Below are 23,102 nucleotides of genomic sequence, written 5' to 3' on the forward strand. Positions count from 1 at the left end.
ATATTTGCATTTTATTATCAGAATCTGTGTGAACTATTTCTGTATATAATAAATAATCAGATTTAATAGGTACCTTTATCTATGTGTGAACTATTTCTGTCATCAGATTTTAAGATTGTACGTTTGGTGTACCTTAAAATGCGTTTGTCCACAAAATGCTATGATATCAGCAGAGAGAGAAAGGCAGAGAGAGAGGCAGAGAGAGAGAGGGGCAGAGAGAGAGAGGCAGAGAGAGAGAGGGGCAGAGAGAGAGAGGCAGAGAGAGAGAAGCAGAGAGAGAGGCAGAGAGAGAGAGAGGCAGAGAGAGAGAAGGGCAGAGAGAGGGGCAGAGAGAGAGAGAGAGGCAGAGAGAGAGAGAGGCAGAGAGAGAAAGGCAGAGAGAGAGAGGCAGAGAGAGAGAGGCAGAGAGAGAGGCAGAGAGAGACGGACAGAGAGAGAGAGAGAGGCAGAGAGAGAGAAAGGCAGAGAGAGAGAGGCAAAGAGAGAGAGGCAGAGAGAGAAAGGCAGAGAGAGAGAAAGGCAGAGAGAGAGAGAGGCAGAGAGAGAGAAAGGCAGAGAGAGAGAAAGGCAGAGAGAGAGAAAGGCAGAGAGAGAGAGGCAGAGAGAGAGAGGCAGAGAGAGAGAGAGGGGCAGAGAGAGAGAGAGAGATAGAGAGAGAGGCAGAGAGAGAGAGAGGCAGAGAGAGAGAGAGGCAGAGAGAGAAGCAGAGAGAGAGAGGCAGAGAGAGAGGCAGAGAGAGAGAGAGAGAGTGTAAAGGACAGCTGTTTAAGTCACCCTCTCTCACAATGACTAACACACGCTCCTGCTCCCATTAACAGCCACTTCCAGGCTTGCGTCACCAGTCAACGTGGAGGATGGGAGAGAATTCAAAACACACTCGCTCAGGAAAAGAGCTCACGTTCACAGCCTCCTACACCCCGTAGAGGAATGCACAGAAACAAGTGTGAGGAAATACCACAGACACAGACAGTCAAGAGAATACGACACCTTTTCCGACACTGTAATACAAGTTGGCTAGGAGGACTAGATTATGAAATTCTCCCAGGGCACAAGCTGTCTCCACTAAAACTATTTCCAATGAAATAGCCATAACATCCATGCCAAACTCTTAACAGCCAAATATCCACAACACCTGTATTCAATAATGACCCTTTGTAACTCTAGTTAATCATCATTATCATGATCATATTCAAGATAGGAGAGATATTCAAGAAATATTAATGTCATGTTGAAGTTACAAGTTGAACAGAAAGCCATGAAGTAACCCGTAGTGCAGTAACAGCCACCCATTTTATAATGGGGGGAAACGGAGCCCAGGCCAGTGATGTGGAGAGAGGCAGAGGTCTCTGTGGTCAGTTCAACAGCTACGGTTCTGATGTTGTAGCTGTGATGTTACAGTACCACCAGGCCAGGGTCAGGTCATGGCTGGAGCTTGGGCTGGTTATGAGGTTGTGGACCAGTAGACAGATGCTACTGTAGTGTGTGTGTGTGTGTGTGTGTGTGTGTGTGTGTGTGTGTGTGTGTGTGTGTGTGTGTGTGTGTATGTGTTTGTGTGTGTGTGTGTGTGTGTGTGAGAGAGAGAGAGAAAGGCATTCTGAGGGCACTTCAACAGTAGCTGTGATCTTACCACCAACCCAGGTCACGGTCAGATCATGGTCAGACCACGGTCAGACCACGGTCAGGTCACGCTCTGGTTAGGCTGTGGCTGAGGCTTGATGAGGTAATGGACGGTACAGACACTAGTGTGTGTGTGTGTGTGTGTGTTCCTGTGTGTGTGCGAGTGTGTGTGGTTGGGCTGTGGCTGAGGCTGAGAATGGATGAGGTAATGAACGGTAGACAGACACTAGTGTGTGTGTGTGTGTGTGTGTGTGTGTGCGTGCCTGTGTGTGTGCGAGTGTGCGTGGGACATAAACATCCTGAAAGGAGAATCAGCAGCCAGGAAGTGAACAGAGTCACTTCCTGTTGGGAGACCTACGGATCACGTCAAGAAGCAGGTTAGGTTACACACACACCCACACATGCACACACTCACACGCACACACACACACAAAACAATTTACCCAAAGCATCCTATATTCACACTGAACCCAAAAAGGCACGCGTAGCCAAGAAAAAACACCAACTCCGAACAAAAATCTAAATCCTCATTCCGAAAAAACAAAATCGGATCTGTGCGGAACTGACATCATTAGAGACTTCATATCGTTTATCACACGGGTCCTTCTTTCCCTCCCCGTCACAGGGGAGGTGATGCCAGCTGCCTGACAGGAAAACCATGCCCGCTCTCTATGCCTGGCGCGGCATCCCTCTCTTCACTCCTCTCATCTTCCTGTGCGCTCGTGGATGGAGTGAGTGTGTGTGTGTGTGGGTGTGTGTGATGGAGTGTGAGTGTGTGTGTTTTCCCTACAGTGAGCCAAGGCAGAGCATGTGCTCCCTGCTGATGATCTCCAGCGTTTGATATGGGACCAGACGTGCGGAGGGGTTGATGGGAGCTGACAGGGAGGAAGACGGAGTGACAGAGGAGAGGAGAGATGGATGGTAGGGGGGTCATCCTGGGGGAGGGTTGGGGGGGGGGGGCATCGTATAGATCTAGCTACACACACACAAACACACACAGACGCACATGTGGATGAACGCAGACACACACACACACCCACACACAGACGCACACGCACATGTGGATGAACGCGGACACACACACACACACACACACACACACACACACACACACACACACACAGGGCTGAGTCTGGTCTCTCTGTGGCTCTGCCAAGTGAGCATAATGGAAGGTCCACCTATCGCAGCTGTTTCCCCTGTCAGGGTCACGCACACACAATGCCCGCGGAACAATGCCAGCTTCAACATCATGGCCAAAGAGACCCACGGGCACGGAGGCTGGCATCGGTACTGGGTAGGGTGACGGGGACACCTGGAGCCCCTAACCCCCCCCCCCCCACCTCCGCCCAGAGTTGCTGAACCCTGGACACAGACTGACAGCAGGAAAGGGGTGTGTGTGTGTGTGCATGTGTGTGTGCGCGCGTGTGTGTGTGCGTGTGTGTGCGCGCATGTGTGTGTGTATAGTGTGTGTGTGTGTGTGTGTGTGTATAGTGTTTGTGTGTGTGCGTGTGCGCGCGCGTGTGTTGGAGGCATGTGTGCGTGACCGAATCAAACCAGCTCACATGTTTTCTCTCTCAGCTCAGAGGGCAAAATGACAAATCTTACTGCCATATTTTTGCAGCACTTCAAATATTCACTCCCCATTAAAACAACTTCGTGCGGACCGTTCAATAGCTCCACTGTATTCCAAAGAAACCGGTTCTCACCCTTAACAAACAGCTGCAGTCAGTAGATCCTAGAAGACCAGTAAATGACCCACTCTCATAAACAACGCTGATAAACCAGGCCTGTGTCTAAAAAGGCCTCTCTTGTCCCTAGTACGTAATAGACATGAAAGGCTCTGTTATGTGGCCTTATGTAACTGTGTCAACAGCACTGCTGGCTGGCCAGCAGGGTCCTAGTCTAGGGGGACACTGGTCCCACTAAGAGGACTGCTGGGACGGGGAGGTGACAGGCCGACTCAGTCTGGGACTGGGAGTTAGGGTGGTGAGGTGAACGACTCAGTCTGGGACTGGGAGTTAGGGTGGTGAGGTGAACGACTCAGTCTGGGACTGGGAGTTAGGGTGGTGCCCTGTGGGACTGATGACAGGGAGTCAGGGACAGGCCAACTGGAGGTACACACCCACACACATATATTTACACACACACGCACACACACAACAATGACCCCATTGTTAGGTTCTGCACTCCTGCTCCCATGTTGCTGAGATAAGACTTAATGTCGAGAGCAAGGATTGTTGGGAACTACAGAGATAAGATTCCGGACACAGAGAAGCTCCTGTGTGTGTGTGTGTGTGTGTGTGTGTGTGTGCATGTGTGTAAGAAGAAAAGTTGCTGAGAGGGGGTGTGAGACTGAGGACAGCTCACCAGATAGCTGTATCTTATGATAGCTCCTACCATGCTGTTTAACTGTATTCAAAATTGTAGTAGAATAAAATGCTTAAACACACACAACACAGTCTACACACACTTATCAAGGACACGTGCCTCGAAATGGAACCTTTCCAAAACAAACCCCTGCTGCGTTACACACACACACACACACACACACGCACACACATCCTAGCACCCTGTCACACTTTGAAGTGATTAATGGTAAATTACTCTCTCTGCTCCACTGTACTGAGAGGACATCCTTCCTGATCCCGGAGTGAAAAGTCACAACAAGGTTTTCCTCCATCCGTCTGACATGCCTGCTCTCCCGGTACACACACACACACACACACACACACACACACACAGACACACTCGCACGTACATGCACACACACACTCGCACGCACATGCACAAACACACGCATGCACACTCACACACTCAGACCTTCCCTCACCATGCACCAGACCTGCACCAGACCTGGCTGGCTGGAGTCACCTCCTGTTGGCACCCCACTGCAACACTTTCCACCACACATGGTTCCTATTCCAGCACAGGAGCAGCTGTAGCGCAGGACGGCCTGAGTCAGGGAGAGGACCAGGATGGGGGCCTCTGCTCTTCTCCAAACAATATCCGCAAGCTCGTAGAAGCTGCAAACCGGCCTGTGAACCATACCATAGTAGTGTTTCATTTGGAAACGAAACGAGGTGACTGGGTGAGGAATCATCTGATGATTGGTCCACAGCTGAGTCATGGAAAATGTGGATGATTTGGAGACAATTGTAGTTGTGGAATTGACGGCTTTGATAGAGTGAATGCTGAGAAGGCGATTTTTTCTTGGAACGGCCTCACAAAGCCCTGTGATGTGCTTCACACACTGACAATGGGGGAGAAGACCATAACAGCATACTGGACAAGCACTGGCAAGCTCCAGTCGTTGTGCTGTCACACGATATAAATTACTCTCAAATTAAAAGTCAGGCAGACACCCAGACAGGCGGCGACAAAACACACACACATGCAGAGAAACAGATACAGACTGGAACCTCTCCCTGTTTTCACAAGTCTCTCTCTCACACGCACGCACGCACGCGCACACACACACACACACACACACACACACACACACACACACACACACGCACACTCACACACACACACACACACACACGCACACACACACACACACACACACACACACACAGCCGGGCTCCCAGGCCCACAGTGAGTGACTAAGCAACACCTCCTTTGTCATCGTCAGACAGTGGGTCTAGCTTCACACACGGCCGTTCGGTCCCACCGTAGCACAAAGAGGCCCAGCTCGACCACACACGCACTCCAAAGACATCGGCATGGCCAATCTGTGTGTGAGGTCCAGGCATCAGGCTTGAAGGCAGAGTGGAAAAGGGCTTTGCAGCAGTATAAGCTTTTGTTAAACTGACTAATCTGCCATTGATATGCTAAATCCTGTTAGCGGGAGAGGAGAGAGAGGCAGGGGGCAGATGTGAAATATGGGCCCATTTCATTGAGAGCCAAAAGCAAATAGGCTTGAAACAGACATGGAACTTCGACTTCTCTCGACACGACTGATCTGTTTTGAATGGGAAACGTCTGCAGTTTGTCACACAGAAAGGAGATTTCATTTCTCTTTTGACCGTGAAAAGCAAATCTGTGATGGTGTGTGTGTGTGTGTGCGTGCGTGCGTGCGTGCGTGTGTGTGTGGGCGCCCCGGTAGCTCACCGGGTAAGGCGCGCCCCATATGAAGGCTAGTCCTTTGCGCGGCGGACTCGGGTTCGATTCCCGGCTCGGGTCCTGTGCCGCATGTCCTCCCCTCTCTCTCTCCCACGTTTCCTGTCTCTCTCAACTGTCCTATCCCATTAAAGCTGAAAAGCCCTAAAAAATATCGTGTGTGTGTGTGTGTGTGTGTGTGTGCGCGCGTGTGTGTGGGTGTTTGTGGTGACACGGAGGTGGGAGGGGTACCGGTCATCACGGAGAGAGGTGGGTGGTAGCGGGGGAAGCAGGGTCGGTGGGTGGTAGCGGGGGAAGCAGGGTCAGTGTGGGAGCGGAGGGCTCTGACACATGAGCACATGATTAGAGAGAGGAAGGGATGCTGACTGACCCCAGCCGCCTGACACCTTTATGAGGCTGGAGCCGAGCCAGCTGCCCCTCTGTGATGGACAGCTTCTGCTAAACAGGCTGCGTTGACCAACACCACAACACTGTGACAGAACCGTGATTCACCAAGTGAGTGTGTGTGTGTGTGTGTGTGTGTCTGTGTGTGTGTGTGTACTGTCTGTAACAACGTGACTGCTAACTAGGTACTTATGTAACTGACTGACTTCTAATGTCTGATGGCATTGTTAGGGTTTATGTCCTTTGTATTTCTATTTATGTGGAAATAGATTATTCAAATGTGTGTGTGTGTGTGTGCTATGACTTACTGGGAAAGGAATAAAAGAGAACAGATACTGTACATATGGAGTTACTTCACACTTTGTCGTTATTGTATTTCTCAAAGGAAGTTCAAGCCTGGAATTCACAAATCTGTATACCCTGATCATCTACAGTAAACATGAAGGACCACAATCATTTCGCAAATGGAGACCATAGCATTCGTCTTCATACAACGGCACGCACTCCTATCCATAGCACACTAGCGCTGTGGCTTCGCCAAGGTAGTGAGCTACAACGCCAGACTAGGGGTTGGGAGATATAGGAACACATCACAAGACTTTCAGTGTGAAACAAGGTGCCTCTATCTCCCGTAAATGATGTCTTTCTTAGATGGGCCTGCAATTGTTTATCAACGCTGGATCACAGAACCCTTCGACCCCCCAGACCAGAAGGCTTGAGAAGTTACAGTATGGTTGTGCTACTATCCAAGGTTCAAGGTTTATATATATATATATATATATATATATATATATATATATATATATATATATATATATAGATGGATGGATGGATGGATGGATGGATGGATGGATGGATGGATGGATGGATGGATGGATGGATGGATGGATGGATGGATGGATGGATGGATGGATGGATGGATGGATGGATGGATGGATGGATGGATGGATGGATGGATGGATGGATAGATAGATAGATAGATAGATAGATAGATAGATAGATAGATATCTAACACAATAAAGACCAATTCTCCGTATCTGGATCTGTTCGCATTTTCCTCGGACACCGTCAGCCTGACAGCATTCTTATTAGGCACAGGTATCCCCCAGGGGTCTCGGGCAGACAGTGACGGGGGATTTTTTATTATTTTACATTTTGGCTCATTTTAACAAAAAAAATACTGCTCCGGAGCCACCCCTCCTTTCACACAGCGCTGCTCTGGCATACATATCTACTGCACCCAAGTCAAGCCAGCCAATAGAACAGAACCCCGCCCTGATACGAACGCTGAACTATTACCTCGCGCCAGCGTTCCAGCTGGCTACTCTAGAATTGTTTTGCCTGCTCAGCTTTGCCCCAAATGATTGTGGCTGCCCTGATACAAACGCTGAACTATTACCTCGCGTTAAATGTCAAGAGTTGGACATCATTGGATTCCTCTCGGCCTACAGAATCTACAGTAGCAATGTACTTTTGAGCAGTTTGCAGTCGTATTAGTGTCCTTCTAAGCACAGAGAATAACCGCCCATTGATGGGAGCCAAATACATTCCCCCATTCTGTATGGTGCCTGGTTCTGATACCTGTATCTCGGGATCTGGGGGTATGAGGGTCGTATAATGGACTAAATAGACAATTACTGATTGCTCAAACAGGTATCAGAACTAGTATGTGTAGTGTGTGTGTATATATATATATAGGGCTGTCAATTTAATGCGTTAATTAGATTAATTAATTATGCAAACATTAAAGCCCCACTATGTTGTCGATTTCATCTTAAAATATCAGTTTCAAAGTCGATCTATTGGTGTGCTGGATTATTATAGCGAGAACAGCACCTCTTCCATTCCCCAGAGGGGTCCGGTGGCCTGTATTTGCACTATGTAACTTTTGACCGTGAGCTGCGGTTTTCTCTCGCATGAACATTCTGCTTTACCTTTAGCTCTCCTCTTCGAATTTGCCGGCAGACTCCATTTTCCTCAGCTTGTCAGTTGTCAACAAATGCACGTGAAAGGGGTAACAGGCGTCTCTCAGCGTTTTACGACAATGGTACTGCGGTTGTAATGTCTCTAGTGGCCTTTAGGGGCCGCTAAAGTGCACCAAACTGGACCGCTACATAATGGGGCTTTAACGCGTTAATAAAGATTAACACAAATTAATTGCATTAATCGATTTCATCCAGCTGTAAGTGTTGTCACGTCATTGCCTGATTTAACATTATTAAAGCAACAAACTTAATTTGGACCTGAGTCGTATGTCACGTAAAAGCATAATTGCCTTCAAACAAACTCAAAGAGGCGGATAATGACTTTGCTTTGGCCTCTGAACGTAAAGTTTACTTGTAAAAAAACTCCCAGATGGGACGGTTAATAAGATTGTGGTTGTGTGCAATATCTGTAAGAAAGAATTTGCATTCCATCAGAGTAGTTATAGTCTAACTTATCTGCTAAACATGTTAACAGCTGTCAGCCCCAGTACTAGCAGGCTTCGCCAACCCACACTCACTGAAAGCAGGCTCTGAATGAGCAAGTCTACCTTGACAAACTCCATCGCAAAGTGGATTGCCGTGGACTACAGGCCAATTTCAATGGTAGAGGACAGGAGCTTAATGGAGGCATTTCAAATGGTTTCCTCCGATGCAACTTACAAGCCGCCTTCAAGAGGCCCCATAGTTAAAAAAAAAAAATCCACCAGCTGTATGACACAGAAAAGACAACAAGAATGGAAGTAGCCTACTGGCGCGGGCCAAATACATTGCTCTGACCAGGGATCACTGGACGTTGGTCAGTAGGCACAAATAATGTAATGTCTTTGAATTGAAATATCTTCATTTGGGGGCTTTTGCCAGCAAAAAATGTATATGTGAGCAATTAATCGTGATTAATGAATTACAGATGATGTCATGTAATTAATTAATGATATATTGTAATTAATTATTGATATATTGATATTATTGATATATAATATATATATATATATATATATATATATTATATAAGCGTATTGTAGTATGTAAACTGCTCAAAAAATTAAGGAAATGTATAATCATCACAGTATAAAACCAATCAATTACATTTGTAGGATATCGATCTGTCCAGTTTGGAAGTGTAAACGATTATGAATCAATTTCACCTGCTTTGGTGGAATTGAGAGTGACAACAGGTGGACAGGAGAGGCAACAGCAAGACAACCCCCAAAAGGAAATGGTTTTGCAGGTGGTGGCCACAGACCATTTTTCTCTCCTCATCACTTGTCACTACTTACCAGTATTATATATATATAATATATTTACAATAAAATGTTAAGTTAAAAACATGGCAGTAGACTGACTAAGCAAGAATATTGTCCACATAACTATCATAAAGTGGCACCATCCATGGTTTAGGTTTTATCATGCATCGTTCCTACTGTATATTCCAAATTGAGAGCGTCGGAGAAAAAAAGGTTTGATAAACAAGTCTTCCACATGATTGCTTACTCATCACAACGTGGTGTTCGAGTGCCTGATAGTGAAATTAAAGTATGACTGTGAGTGAGAACAAGAGTGTAGGAGGAAATAGGAAGTTGTTTTTTTTATGTCAAATCAAATGAAAACTGTTGTTTGACGGTGGCACATGTTGAAGACCACATCTGTATGAAATGTTTCGTGTTTGTAGTCCAAAATATGCTTTGGAAAAGCGATTTATGCTCACGCGAACTGGGGGGAAAGTGCTGTAGTTGGTTTGTGTACGTCACATCAAAGACATTGAGTCAAACTATGGAAAAGTGTGTTCGTTTCTAAACTTCCCTCTGTCTCCAGTGAAAGAATCGCTTTATTTTTCATTGGGTAATGAATATAATTGGAAGCAGAAATGTCATCCAACACAGTGAAGCGTTAACATCAAACACATGTAAACATCCCAAAACATATTCGTCTTGGCATTGAAGATTAGTCAGATATGTAACATGTATAACATGAACATTAAGATGTAACAAATAAACATTGTCACTTTGTGCTATACACATTGGATATGTGTCCCAGAGTTTTAGAGGGAATATGAGGAGGTAAGAAGAACTCAAAACAGGCTACTCCTTTTAGGAGCATAAGCTTATGGTTTACCCACCAGCATAAAAATGAATAGTACACAAACTGAAAATATAACATCTCAACTGGAAGGCTGGTAGTATTGGTTGAAGCTCTGATCTAGGTTGTTCATCTAAAACCACACTGCAGTGTCTTTGGGGAGTTCTGTGCTTTGCTCTCTACCAGTAACTGGGAACTTTCCATATCATATGTTTGTGAAGGTCTAAGAAGAAATCTGCCTTGATGGTGATCAAAAATATCAGAAACGCGGACGCAAACACATAGACTCTCATAAAAACATATTCAGAGTGTCTTCAGTTGTCCCTGTAGGAGAATTCTCTGAACAAGCGCCGATCACGGATTGAAGCCCACAGTGCAGCCAATCATACACTGACTGAGCTTTAGAGGTTTATTTGCATACAGTAGCTCTTGCGTTTCAGCCATCTGAACATTATGAAGTGGAAACGCCATTACTTGTGGGAGTGCACTTTGTACGGAGACACTGGTTGTCCCATTAAATATGTGTGCGGGTTATTAAGTCTAATACTGCATTCCTTTTGTATCGGAAACATCAAGATTCCCAAGTTCAATGTCAAAATCGCCATCAATACGTCACTTGAACTTGCACTTTCCAGCATTTTACTCTGGGTAAAAAATCAACCCCGACTTCATCAACGTCAGCTGCTAACGTCAATCAAGATGGTTACTCCGCACATCAACAATAAGTGAAAGCTGTAATAAGACTTTTTATTAGTGCTCCTGTCTTATTTGTGTCCCATTAAATCAGTCGTACACACAGTACTGTCCAACATCTATATGTGGACAATGTTGCTGCAGTGTTCATATGCGCAAAATAGCATAGTATGTTGCTATCAACTGGTATTGCTAACAATGGCTAGCATTGGCTAGAACTACAAAGATAATTTGTTTTCGGAACACATTCAACTGGGATATGACTTCATCCCGGGCGCCAAATCCAGGGCTTCGATACAAAAGGAACACAGCACAAGCTGCGCAAGCACCGTGATAAAAACCCAGGTAGAACTAGGTCGGTTCCTGGTAGAACTATTTAACTGTTTAATGGTGACATGGTTCTAACTTTCCTTGATTAAACAGTTCTATCTGAAACCAAAAAGGAACATCCTTTTTCTGATGCAAGGCAAGTTTATTTGTAAAGCACATTAAAGCAACAAGGCAATTCAAAGTGCTTTACATGAGACATTAAAAGCATCAAGACAAAGTGCAAGAAAAACATAAAAGGTATTATAAAATGAAATGTAAAAAAGTACATTTATAACAAAATGCAGGGGGAAAAATCTGGAATAAAAGTTACAGTGCAGTGTGAATGAATAATTATTTGATTTAATAGAAAGCAGCGGAAAAAAGAAGTCTCAGTCTTGATTTAAAAGAGCTGAGAGTTGCAGCAGACCTGCAGTTTTCTGGAAGTTTGTTCCAGATATGTGGAGCATAAAAACTGAACGCTGCTTCTCCATGTTTTGTTATAACTCTGGGGACAGAAAGCAGGCCTGTGCCAGACGACCTGAGAGGTCTGGATGGTTCATAACGTAGCAGCAGATCAGAAATATATTTTGGCCCTAAACCATTCAGTGCTTTACAAACCAACAGCAGTATTTTAAAGTCAATTCTTTGACAGACAGGAAGTTAGTGTAAAGACCTCAGAACTGGAGTGTTGTGATCCACTTTCTTAGTCTTAGTGAGGACTCGAGCAGCAGCGTTCTGAATCAGCTGCAGCTGTCTGATCGATTTTTAGAGAGACCTGTAAACACACGGTTACAATAGTCGAGCCTACTTGAAGATAAACGCATGGACAAGTTTTTCAAGATCCTGCTGAGACATAAATCCTTTATCGTTGATATATTCTTCAGGTGATAGTAGGCTGACTTTGTAATTGTCTTAATGTGACTGTTAAAATTCAGTCCATGACAGGAGTCCATGACTTCACCAAGATTGCTGGCTTTGTTTGTGGTTTTTAGCATTACTGATTGGAGCTGAGCGCTGACTTTTAATCGTTCTTCTTTGGCTCCAAAGACAATTACTTCAGTTTTATTTTTGTTTAGTTGAAGAAAGTTCTGGCACATCCAATCGTTGATTTGTTCAATGCACTTACTTAGCGCTTGTATGGGATTATAGTTCCCTGGTGATATGGTGATATAATTTGTGTGTCATCTGCGTAGCTATGGTAACATATTTTGTTGTTTTCCATTATTTGAGCTAGTGGGAGCATGTAAATGTTGAACAGAAGAGGCCCCAGAATGGAGCCTTGGGGAACTTTGTAATTGCCTATACTGTAGACACAAAGTAGTCCCTGTCCTTCAAGTAGGATTCAAACCAGTCTAGCACTGTGCCAGAAATTCCCAGCCAGTTCTCCAGTCGGCCTAGTAATATGTTGTGGTCAACTGTGTCGAATGCAGCGCTGAGATCCAGTAATACTAAGACTGAAATTCTGCCATTGTCTGTGTTTAAATGGATGTCATTGAAGACCTTAACAAGAGCAGTCTCGGTGCTGAGAGTACGCTGTATGGTACGACACACACACACACGCACACACACACACACACACACACACACACACACACACACACACACACACACACATTGTCTTTGTGAAAGACCGGGCAAAATCCATCCCAATTGTATCCCATCCCATCATTATTGTTGACAGAGCCCGATGGGGCAGCCATTGTTCAAAGAAGGAAGAACGTTGCGAGCCACACCACAACAACACTGGGCAGAGTCATGAGTACAGTGATATCAAAACAGGTCAAGGTCAAGGCCTTCAAGATCCCTAACTTTCCCAAATCCCCAATCTCCTGTTTGCCATGCTAGTAAAGGCACCACGCTAATCTGAGAATCACGCAACATGAAACACGCAACATTCTGTTTTGCTGTACTACAACATGGGAGCATGTTTAATAGAGATCATCTTTAGAAAGGCATGTGTCTGAACAGCACTTCCTACTTGTCCCCCATAGGAGTCAGGCTTCAGCATTGCACTCATATATATAGTCTTCTATAGGCCTGGCGGCCGTGGAGCCTGCCCCTTCCATCCCGCCCCTCAGTGTGTATGTGGAAAGACAGAGAAGCATGCTTCATTTGGACAGTGCATTTACAGAAAACTATTTGCTCCCTATTTGCAGGGCTGAGCCAAGGCAAACATGCCACAGCTGTAGGAGAAAGGAAGACAGAGTACTTGACCGCACACACAGTACCATCTGCGATATACAGCCCTATATCATATGGTTCACATTTGGTTCAGAAGCTGTTGGTACTGTGCACTTATGGGACCAGGCCGACTCGACGTCTTACGTTCCATCTCTCTATCTTGCTCTTAGTAACTCTCTTGCTCGCCAACTTTCAAGCAGTCTCTCTCTCTCACACACACACACACGCTGCAGGCGTTAACTGCTACTTTTCCACTGCAGTGGAAGAAAACCCAAAAAGAGAGTCCATTATGGGAACAAAGTGAATCCAGTGCAGAGGGATGCGGTGGAAACGAAATTCATGTGGTGGAGTAGTGTTGGTGTTTCTTTCAGACTTGTGTTTTTTTTGCCCAAAGAACCACAACTACAGTTCCTTCCACGTGGTAGGGTGATTCAGACACATATGACTGTATCATCCACAACAACTGTTGTATATTGTTCCAATCAATGGGAAAAGACCAAAAATATACTTTCAATTTTATTTCGGACACAATGATACATCTGTAGCTGCTGCGTATCGAACTGAATGGCTTTGCAAAATTGTATTTTTAGAAGGTTTATTCGGAAAAGCACAAACTCTGCAGTACCATTTGACTGTAATGTCGGCCGTTTATCTACGACAGGATTTGGAACACAACAGGCTGCATTTGCGCATTCCTCTCCTCAGTGGATCAAGGGTCAACATAATGACAGAGTAACTTATTGTCTGAGCGCCCTTCGCTCCACTACGGTGCTGGCCGGCTGCTACCTTCCCCTCACTCACTCCCGTTCCAAGAAAAGTGTGAACGCCATAACTACGGTTAGGCCCCTCCCACTCTTTGTGATGAGAAAAGCGGCAGCAGGTCTTGAAAGAGGTGCTAGCTTTTCATATGGCACTAATTCACTGCTGGTGCGCTACCCTTTACATGTACAGTATACATATTAAGATACCAAGTGCTGACAAGGTGAAATCAGGGTGCTAACCGCTGAGCTTATAGGTCTAGGCCTTCCTCCAAACCACAAACCAGCGCTGTCATACAGAGAGGCCATACACCTGTCAGCAGGATGAAGCCATTTCAGCCCTCAGGAGAAACGATTGGAGAATTCTCACTTACCTCATTTCCATGAGTAAGAATGATACTTTAAATCCTGGAATATGGATTCTATTGCTGCCTTTAGGGGGTCTTTTAGCTACTCATGGTAAACCACTGACTATTTTGTCCATATTTCTCTCAATTTCTCTTACATTGCACATACAGAAAAACAGTTCTTCTGTGGTCTTTGGGCCTTCGGTGCAATAGTGCATTCAAGTACCAAGAGTATGTACTTCTGATGAGATTTCCACTAGGCCTCTACTCTATACACCCGAGACCTCCATTCTTTAAAGATGACAGAGACAGTCTCTTCTGCTTCACCCTCTTCACCTCACGAGTGTGCGTGCGTGGGCGTGTGTATGTGTGTGTGTGTTCGTGTGTGTTCGGTGGCTGGGAGCAGAAGAGGAAGGCTGAGTCACAGGATCTCAACCCTTAAGCAGGAAGACAGCGAGGACTGTGATCTAAGTCAGCGAGTCAGACCTCCAGCCCTCCAGCCTGAGTTATGGCCCCTCAGTGGTACTGTAGGCTCGCAGCTAGGAGATTATATACTGTGGTGAATATACTGTATCTCCCTCGTCTGGCAGGTCAGGTGGATGATCTGAATACAGAGTAAATAACCAGGTGAGGCCAACTTTAGATTTATGCAGCAAAGTCACTGGTGGGGAATGGAGAGTTCCTCTTTCCTGTAGAAGAACAAGAGGCCATAGGGGCCTACGGTGATTGGTTGTGGTCCAGATTGAACAAAACCAGTAGAGGCTTCATTCAGGAAGTGACCAGCCCCAACTGTCATCCTGCTGAAATACTACTGACAGCTCACACCCAGGACATGCACATGCGGCTATGCACTTCGAGCACCTTCTCTAGCTCGGTTCCACTCTCAGAGTCAGTCCAGTGCATGTTCTCCTACAATTGAGAGAACACAGACAGATGCAGACTAAAAGTGACGGCAGAGGATGAAGCCACACAGACGACTAAATACACCACTGAACACACTGTACTTCTCTACTGACCACAGACCAAGCAGAGGAGGAGAGGGAGAGAGAGGGAGGGAGAGAGAGAGAGAGAGAGAGAGACTGTGAAATCAGGGAGAGGTTCCAGTCTGCAGTGCAACTGAACAGCATATATGGCTATGGCGGATTATGGATTACGGTGACCAACCGCACCACGTTGGTACCTGCCGGCTATCACTTTGAATGCGTTCCAAGAGGGAACCATCAAAAGCACAAAATGCACATGACGCCCAAAGAGGTTGAAAATATACCCTTTCATTTCACTTTCCTTCACGACTAGGATTACATCAACAGTTGCTCGCTGGCACTTTAAAACCGCTGCGCGTCTCCTTTCCCTTTTCAAGCAGACCCGGTTTCTTCTGGTCGGGTATCGAGGCTGCGCTGCACTTCCTCTGCCATCTTGTTATCGGCCTGACAGATCAGCCAGCGAGCTGACAGGCAGGAAAGGAAAACAGGGCTGAGAAAACACCTCAGAAAGCCGCATGTTCAACCTGCCGCCACAGCAGAGATCGATAATGCCAGCGGGAGCTGCTGACGTTTCACAAAACACCGGGCTCCATATGGTTCTCATTGTAGGAACCTGTGGCTATTAGCATAATGAGGGGAAATCACTCCACAAGTGAGCTGGCTAACAGTTCCCCTATTGTTATGTCTCATCTGCGATTTCTCCTGACCACCTCTCTGCTGGCGAGATAAGTGGGTGTAATGTCATTATGTTTCAATTGTAAGGAGATATGTAGAGTTAAGTATGAGGTCAGAGTCAGACTCTGCGTATTGTGTTGCCTCTGTGTATGAAATGCGCTATACAAATAAAGTTTTGATTTGATTTGATCGGACTGCTGATTCCTCTCCGGCAGGACGGCAAGAGGGCGGGTCGGGGCGCTGCGCCACACGTCAGCAAGTGCCCTCAGGATTTGTCACGACTGAAGTCCCTAAAACTTGCTGAAAGGATCAGTAAATCTGCTGGGATGTACACTGAATCAAGACCAGGCGATGTGGCTGTCACAGCAAAAGACGAAGACCATGAGGCTTAAAGTTCAAATGTATCTTTATCGATCGCCAATCCCTTTGTACCGTATGTAGGCTTTTGTAAAATTAAGAGGGTTACCACAGCTTATGAGCACAAAACAACGCAGTCTGAGGTTGATTATGCAGGCCCCTTCACTTCAATATAATCACAATTCAAAACCCATTCAACCAGTAGTAATGGAGATTTCAGTAATACTAGATTATCTTCTCCAGCCACCGTGGTACGCAGTCACAGGCCGGCGAAGGGCGTTCCTACAACCCACACAGATGCAGCCCAGCGCGGAGGGGAGCCCACAACGGCGGTGGGGGACGAATTCCATGACTTGTTCTGGAACCCGACCGCAGAGCACGGCACCAGCGGGCGCAGGGGCGCCCGCAAAAACCAGGCCCCGGTGCCGGGACTGCCGCCATGGCGTCCTCCCTCCCGGAGGACGGCTCTTCGCCCCAGCCTGTCATTCTCTCTGGCTCTTGCGGCCGAGCCTCCTGTTCCACCATGCCACTTTGCATTTGAAGAGAATGAGCCTCCCGAAATGTGAACTGCAGATGGGAGAAATTACTCAGTTCACTTTAAATGTAGAGGTTGGTGAAGTTTTTTTTTTTCACTCTATTCTTCCACAAATGACTCACTCACTCACCCGTCCCTATAGCGTCGGCTAGCTCGCAGACTGGCAAAAAAAGGTTGCAAATTACTCTAAGAGTAAAACAATTCACAGATGCTTGTACAACTCAGTTTTGCATGAGATATGGGGCCTATTGCATGTGGAAGCTCTTAGTGTTAAATCTATTTACTATCAATTATGTTGCTATATTCACATATTGTAATAATAACCTCTATTTGATACAGTATATGATGGTGGGCCTGCATATGAACTTTTAACAACCTGTTAAGCTGAAAAATGAACCCAGCGTCCATTCAGAAGCAACTGCACTTTGTCTTACTCTTGACATTTTTTCGGAGAAGCAGCTGAATCTGCTTTCCAGGAAATGTCTGGCCTCATGTATATCACACATACTGTGGTGCCGAGTTGTCCTCAGGTTGAAATATGGCGTTTCTATAGGAACATGCAGATGTGGGCCTGGGTGCCCGGGGCGAGCCTATGGGGGAGGGGCGGGAGGAGGAGGAGGAGGAGGTGATTTATTTCCTGTGTGTTTCAGTTAGTCTTGGCCAGTGGAAGCTCAGCACTCGCCAATTTCCATCTGCTCCCCCTCTTCTCTCCTTCACCTTCACCCTCCTTCTCTCTTCCATCTCTCTTCTCAATCTTTCTGTCATTCCCTTCTTTCTCTCTCTCCCTCTCCCTCGTTTAGACTACCTGTTCTCAAGTCTCTCGTTACCAGGGCAACAGCCTAACATGTTGGTATCTATCCCCCACATGAACTTGCAGGGTGATTAAGTGGAACGTTGCCTCACCAGTGTTGCCATGCTGACCGCACCGTATTTCTCTCCGATCTCTGCGCTAAATCATCTAATATGGGCTCATTAAGAGCTATTAACTTGCAGCTGAAGCACTACAAGGCAGGACAAAGCAATACTGCTAAGAACATAACCTGGGATGAAAGCATCATGTACAACCATACTCGCCCAACGAATAGGTGGCAAACGGTGAGTCCACAACTGAAAAACATACTTTGATCAGAAATGCTTGTTACAACTCAAAGGTTGCTCTGCTGAATCCCTTAATTTTTTTTTCACAATACCGTGTTGTTTCATGTTGTCCAGCTTTAAAAACCCATGGTGTGTTCACTTCTCAAAAGGCCTTTGTTTGGCTAATTACAGAGGCAGCTGTACAACCCTGAGCCCCAACCAGAGACTGGGAGTTAACAGCGCTAACCGACCAGTAGGAAAACGTGTGTGAGACAGGCCCTTTCCACCATGCAGTATTTCCAGCTGCAGTGAATACACAGGAATATCCTAGGGACAAGAGGTAAGGTAGAAATGTTCATAAACTGCCTTTTGAGGGAAAAGTTTTATGTTTTTTTCCATGGCCTATGCCAAAAGGACTTCAAATTTCCTTCCTTCTAGTGAGCTTTATCATCCCTTCTGACAGTGCGCGAGGAGCGTTAACTTGGAGTCCAAGGTACACTGTAAACTCTCCGTTTTACATCAAACACTTTTTTCAACAGGTTTCCAACCTCCCTCTCAAAACATCCAGCAGCTATTTATTTGCACTTTTATAGGATATCAACCCATGTCAAGCATGCCATAAACCTAGAATATGAAGCTAAGTCAAGCATGCCGGTGCCATTACAACATGGTTGAGCATTTGGCAGATGTACAGTATTACAGAAACTGTGTTTAGTTTCAAATATTTCAATTTCATGGCACCCCATCTCCACCCATCCCCAAACAACATCACATCATTCTCCAAAAATGCCTGGAAGAGGAGGAATGTTGGCTGGCTGGGTTGGCTGGCTGGCTGGCTGCTTGCTGGGGAGTTATTCTCAAGGAGTCGTGAACTTTTATCCCATCGTTGTTCCCTCTCGAACCGCACAAGACGACTTGGGAGATGAGTGAACACTATCGCTGTTCATCCCAGAGACCCCGACTCTACAGGGCCAGCAGAGCCGGAGGCCGAACGGTGACGCGGAGCCACGGGAGGCCCGATCTGTCCCGACCGATGGGTGGCTCTCTCTGTCCCTCTGCTGTGTCACCAATCACAGTCCCCACGGAGCCTCGCTGAGCAGTGACACGACGCTGTAAAATGGTGACAGTCTCTCACAGGCCTCGGGTCCAGATGTTGTTATTTAATGTATGAGTTCAGTTCGGCGCAGAGCGTTCCACAGAGAGGGCTTACGAGAACTGAGTTATCTGAACAGAACAGATCTCTGATCAGGTTACCCTATCCTGATTTTAACCTTCACCACTGGGAAGCGCCCAAACCACTACTATCAAGATGCATAACAGACCTTCCATCCCTGCAAAGTGGGGAGAGAGTCATTCCACTCTGTAAAACGGAGGCCAAGTCATGTGGTTTAGCCCTCAGCAGAAAGAAGCTGTATGAAGTCTATACAGTAAGAAGCCATTATAAAGGACTGCAAACCCCCTTTGGACAATGAGTCTGATTCAAAATCGGGTTCTGCCAGAGGATGAAATGTCAACATTGAGACACCGAGAGGTTATGTACAGTGTGAGACCACACACAACCTCCAGCAAAGTGTGCAACCATGTTTAGAGTAGGCCAATGTGCATCTGCATTGGGAAATAAAACGAGGGATCTTTTTCCCCAACCCTACATTGCTTGCTCCTTGACTGAAGCAATCTGTCACATGGAATAATAGACCAGTTTCTGCTGAATGTGTGATTACTGTAGGTCCAGGACAATTTGGGAAACTAGACTACAATTAAAGCAGTCTATCATAGGGAAATATGGGAGTGAAACAGACAAACCAACCTCAGACGAAGGGCCTATAACTGGACTAGACGCAAGGTCAAGACAGCTGTCAAATCGAAACGGGCAGTTCAAATTTGCTGAGTGGGAAAACCTCTCCTGTAGGACGCCGACATCCATCCGTGTTTGTTGCACGGCTCAGCGACTGGTGAATCACTTACCCGGCTGCCCGTCCCTGGACAGAGGAAACACAAACTACAGGACCACAGTTCCGCCCTGACTCCCCATCCACTGAGATATTAGCACATAAAACACTGTTCCTGTCCCGCTCCCCGCAGACACACAGAACCCCGCGGCTTCTGCTGAGTGGAGGAATTCTGGGACGGCCGAAGCGGGGGTCAAGAGCGTCTCAGCTGGGAAAGCTGGCCGGGGCCGAGCCAACGGTCGTCATGCATATTTCGTAATGAAAAAAATGGACGAGGCCGAACTGGACGGAGGAGGGAAAGAGCACAGTCATATTTTCCATTGATATCAAAGCCATATGGGTGGCTCTCTTCAGACGGACGGGACGAGCACACGGCTCGTGTTTTCAGTGACAGAACTTGGATGAACAGAGAAACATACAGTAGATAGAAAGAGATCATGAACTGATTCACTACTAGGACTCTCCAAAGCAATTCGTATAGCCTATTATCAAGTAGCCTATAGCACAATGTAATTGCGCTCTCGTTATAACGCTGTTATGACACATGCAAGGGCACAATTCTGAAAATGTGACCCAAACTTGACACATGGAGCCAATAGAAATTCCTTGTTTGACAGCACAGATAACTCAACGATTTCCCTCAAAATGATATTTGCGAGCTTTTTTCCCAGCAGATCCTTAACTGCCCTTTGCAACCGTGCCAATATGTTACGAGATCCATGTCGATACGGGCGCTGATGGAATTTTCTGCTCCGCACGTCCAGAGCAGCTCATAAATAGCTAGTGAGGATCAGCAGACCCCATAAAGAGCAACAACATTACCCTGCTCCTCAGGAATGTGAACTTGGCCTACGCTGAACCAAAGGACACACGGCACACCGAATGATTCCCCCCCGCTGTCTTTGATTTCGAAGCGCCGCACAATTAGCTGGTTGTCTGAAGGCGATTACAGAATTGAAGCAGTGTGGTAACAGTAGTGTGTCTGAATGGTTCATAGTGGGCCAACGCGGAGTGACCAGTTCCGGTCAGCTCAACGCACTCAAGCAACACTGCTCAATTTTCTCAGAGCATTAAGCTGCTTTAATCAGAAACGTTACATTGTCTGCACCTCAGAGAAATAGAGGGTTCTGTTTTATTTTATTACACTTTTATATTAAATGTCATAAGCGAATCCATCTGCCCCAAATGTACATGTAATCTAAAGCACCTGCTTGGCCCCCCACCTCTCTCCATCTCTCCATGATTCCTAATGAAATGGTGAACATGAGGTCTTTAAATGAATCCCACACACACTCCCTGATCAATGATGGACACACAGAACCGCCTTTTTCCGAGCGTGAGTCAAGAGCATTTCGTCAACGCAGAGATAACGCACATTAATCCATGAACAATCCACATGCTCTGATGTTTCCAAAAAGGGGCATTTATTCTTGACCTATAGAACAAATTGTTTCATAAGCTAAATCTTAACATGATCTCTGGGTTCATGATCTAACAAGGCATCTACTGTATCTGGTGAAGCTTAACAGTATACTGTAGGCTTCTCTCTTCTTGGAGATAAGGCTGTTCATATGACTGATGCTCATGGACTGATGTTGCATGACAGAGATCTAGGGCATACAGTGTGGCCAGTCCTACAGTATTAACTTCTGGAAAGTGCTGAGTGTTATTCCACCCTTAACAAACAAAAACACACATGCACAGATACACACACAAACGCAACTTTACTACTTTAACGCAAACAAATGAAATCAGTAAACTACTTTTGGCTCCAATGGTTTACAAAACGCTGCCTCTTTCCACCACACAGTAGGTTGGAGGCAGCTGTTTGATACAGCCTATATTTGAGTTGCTCAAAGGCTCTTCTTATACATGGGCCAACGTCCAGCAGTGTCATTACAGCAGCCCACCATTGTCAAGGAAAATAACCTGGGTTCGAGCATGATATCATGGATGACTTTCAGCTGAACAGACCACAGAGAGGCTAAGTGTTTGTCTCTCCAGAGAGAGTGCACCGCAATGTAAATAACTGAGACAACTAGACCATGGCCAGTAACTGGAGTAGCCTCGCTGCACACTCCTGTGGTGCTGGGGACTCATTTGGTGCACGAGACACAGATGTCTGCTGCTTGGCAAAAACAACGTGTAAACAGAGAAATATGCCAGCCACATACTGGATGTATGGAATTCAAGGCAACTCCTTTCATTCCAGTTCAACATATCTTCTTACTGATCACTGGACCATAATAGACAAGTGGACCAACTGTTTAAAAGGGAATGTTCTTGCTTAATGTCCACTGCATGTTAAAAGTGAATTACTTTATTCATATCATAGGGTCGGAAGTTATTACACAATGCGGGGTAATTACCTTTTGGTCGACTATGGAGCAGACAAGGTCTTTTACGGCAGACAGAGACAGGTCGTTGGCCTCCAGATTGACATTCTCCCTGGTGAGCCCAATTTGGAGGAGGAACGACACTCCGTGGAAAGAGCTGCGGGAGTTGGTGGGACTTGACGCACAGTGGCTGCCGTTGGACAGGCGGCTGTAGAGCAGGCCCGGCGGGCTCGGGGACGGGGTCGGCAGGGTCGCGGCGGGGTGATGCGATTGGAGGAAGGCTCTCGGGAAGGACGGAGGGGAGGGGCTGCTACAGGAAGACATCGGGTTTCTTCCAATGATACACAGATTACGGCAATATAGAATTCAGACACATCTGGCAGTGATGCCTTCCTAAACAAGGCACCACTGGACCACTATGAAATATTTGGTCCTCATTCCAGTGAACATGATATGTGATGAAGATGTCCGAATTATCATAAATAGCACTAGTATCTCCTAATCAAAGCAGCATTGTTCTTTTCCAGGAGACAGGTTGGCTATAAAAAGCTTCTCAGGCCGACGCCTGGCGGCCCATCAGTGTGCACAGCCTGGTGGGTCCAATAATGGGTAGCCTAGTGTGGTTATAAGGAAGTCCGTGGTTGATTCCCAGAAGCTCAGTGCAAACAACCACCTCTCCAAACTTCATATTATTCTTGACGGATGCCTCCTCTCCTTG

The 23,102-nt window shown here is 46.2% G+C and overlaps 1 protein-coding gene across 1 annotated transcript in view; it reads right to left on the minus strand.

The window, feature by feature from the left end:
- The window catches only part of prkd3 (protein kinase D3), a gene marked incomplete at both ends in the record, with an annotated part of 42,474 nt that extends 19,766 nt beyond the window's left edge, over nucleotides 1-22,708 (minus strand). Inside the window, one exon of the mRNA XM_084438761.1 lies at nucleotides 22,418-22,708. Coding sequence (XP_084294887.1) covers nucleotides 22,418-22,708 — 291 coding nt within the window. The remainder of the gene's footprint in view (nucleotides 1-22,417) is intronic.
- Nucleotides 22,709-23,102: the final 394 nt, after the last annotated feature.

Source organism: Borostomias antarcticus (genome assembly GCF_949987555.1).
Source record: "Borostomias antarcticus genome assembly, chromosome: 5".
Taxonomy (NCBI): Eukaryota; Metazoa; Chordata; class Actinopteri; order Stomiiformes; family Stomiidae; genus Borostomias; species Borostomias antarcticus.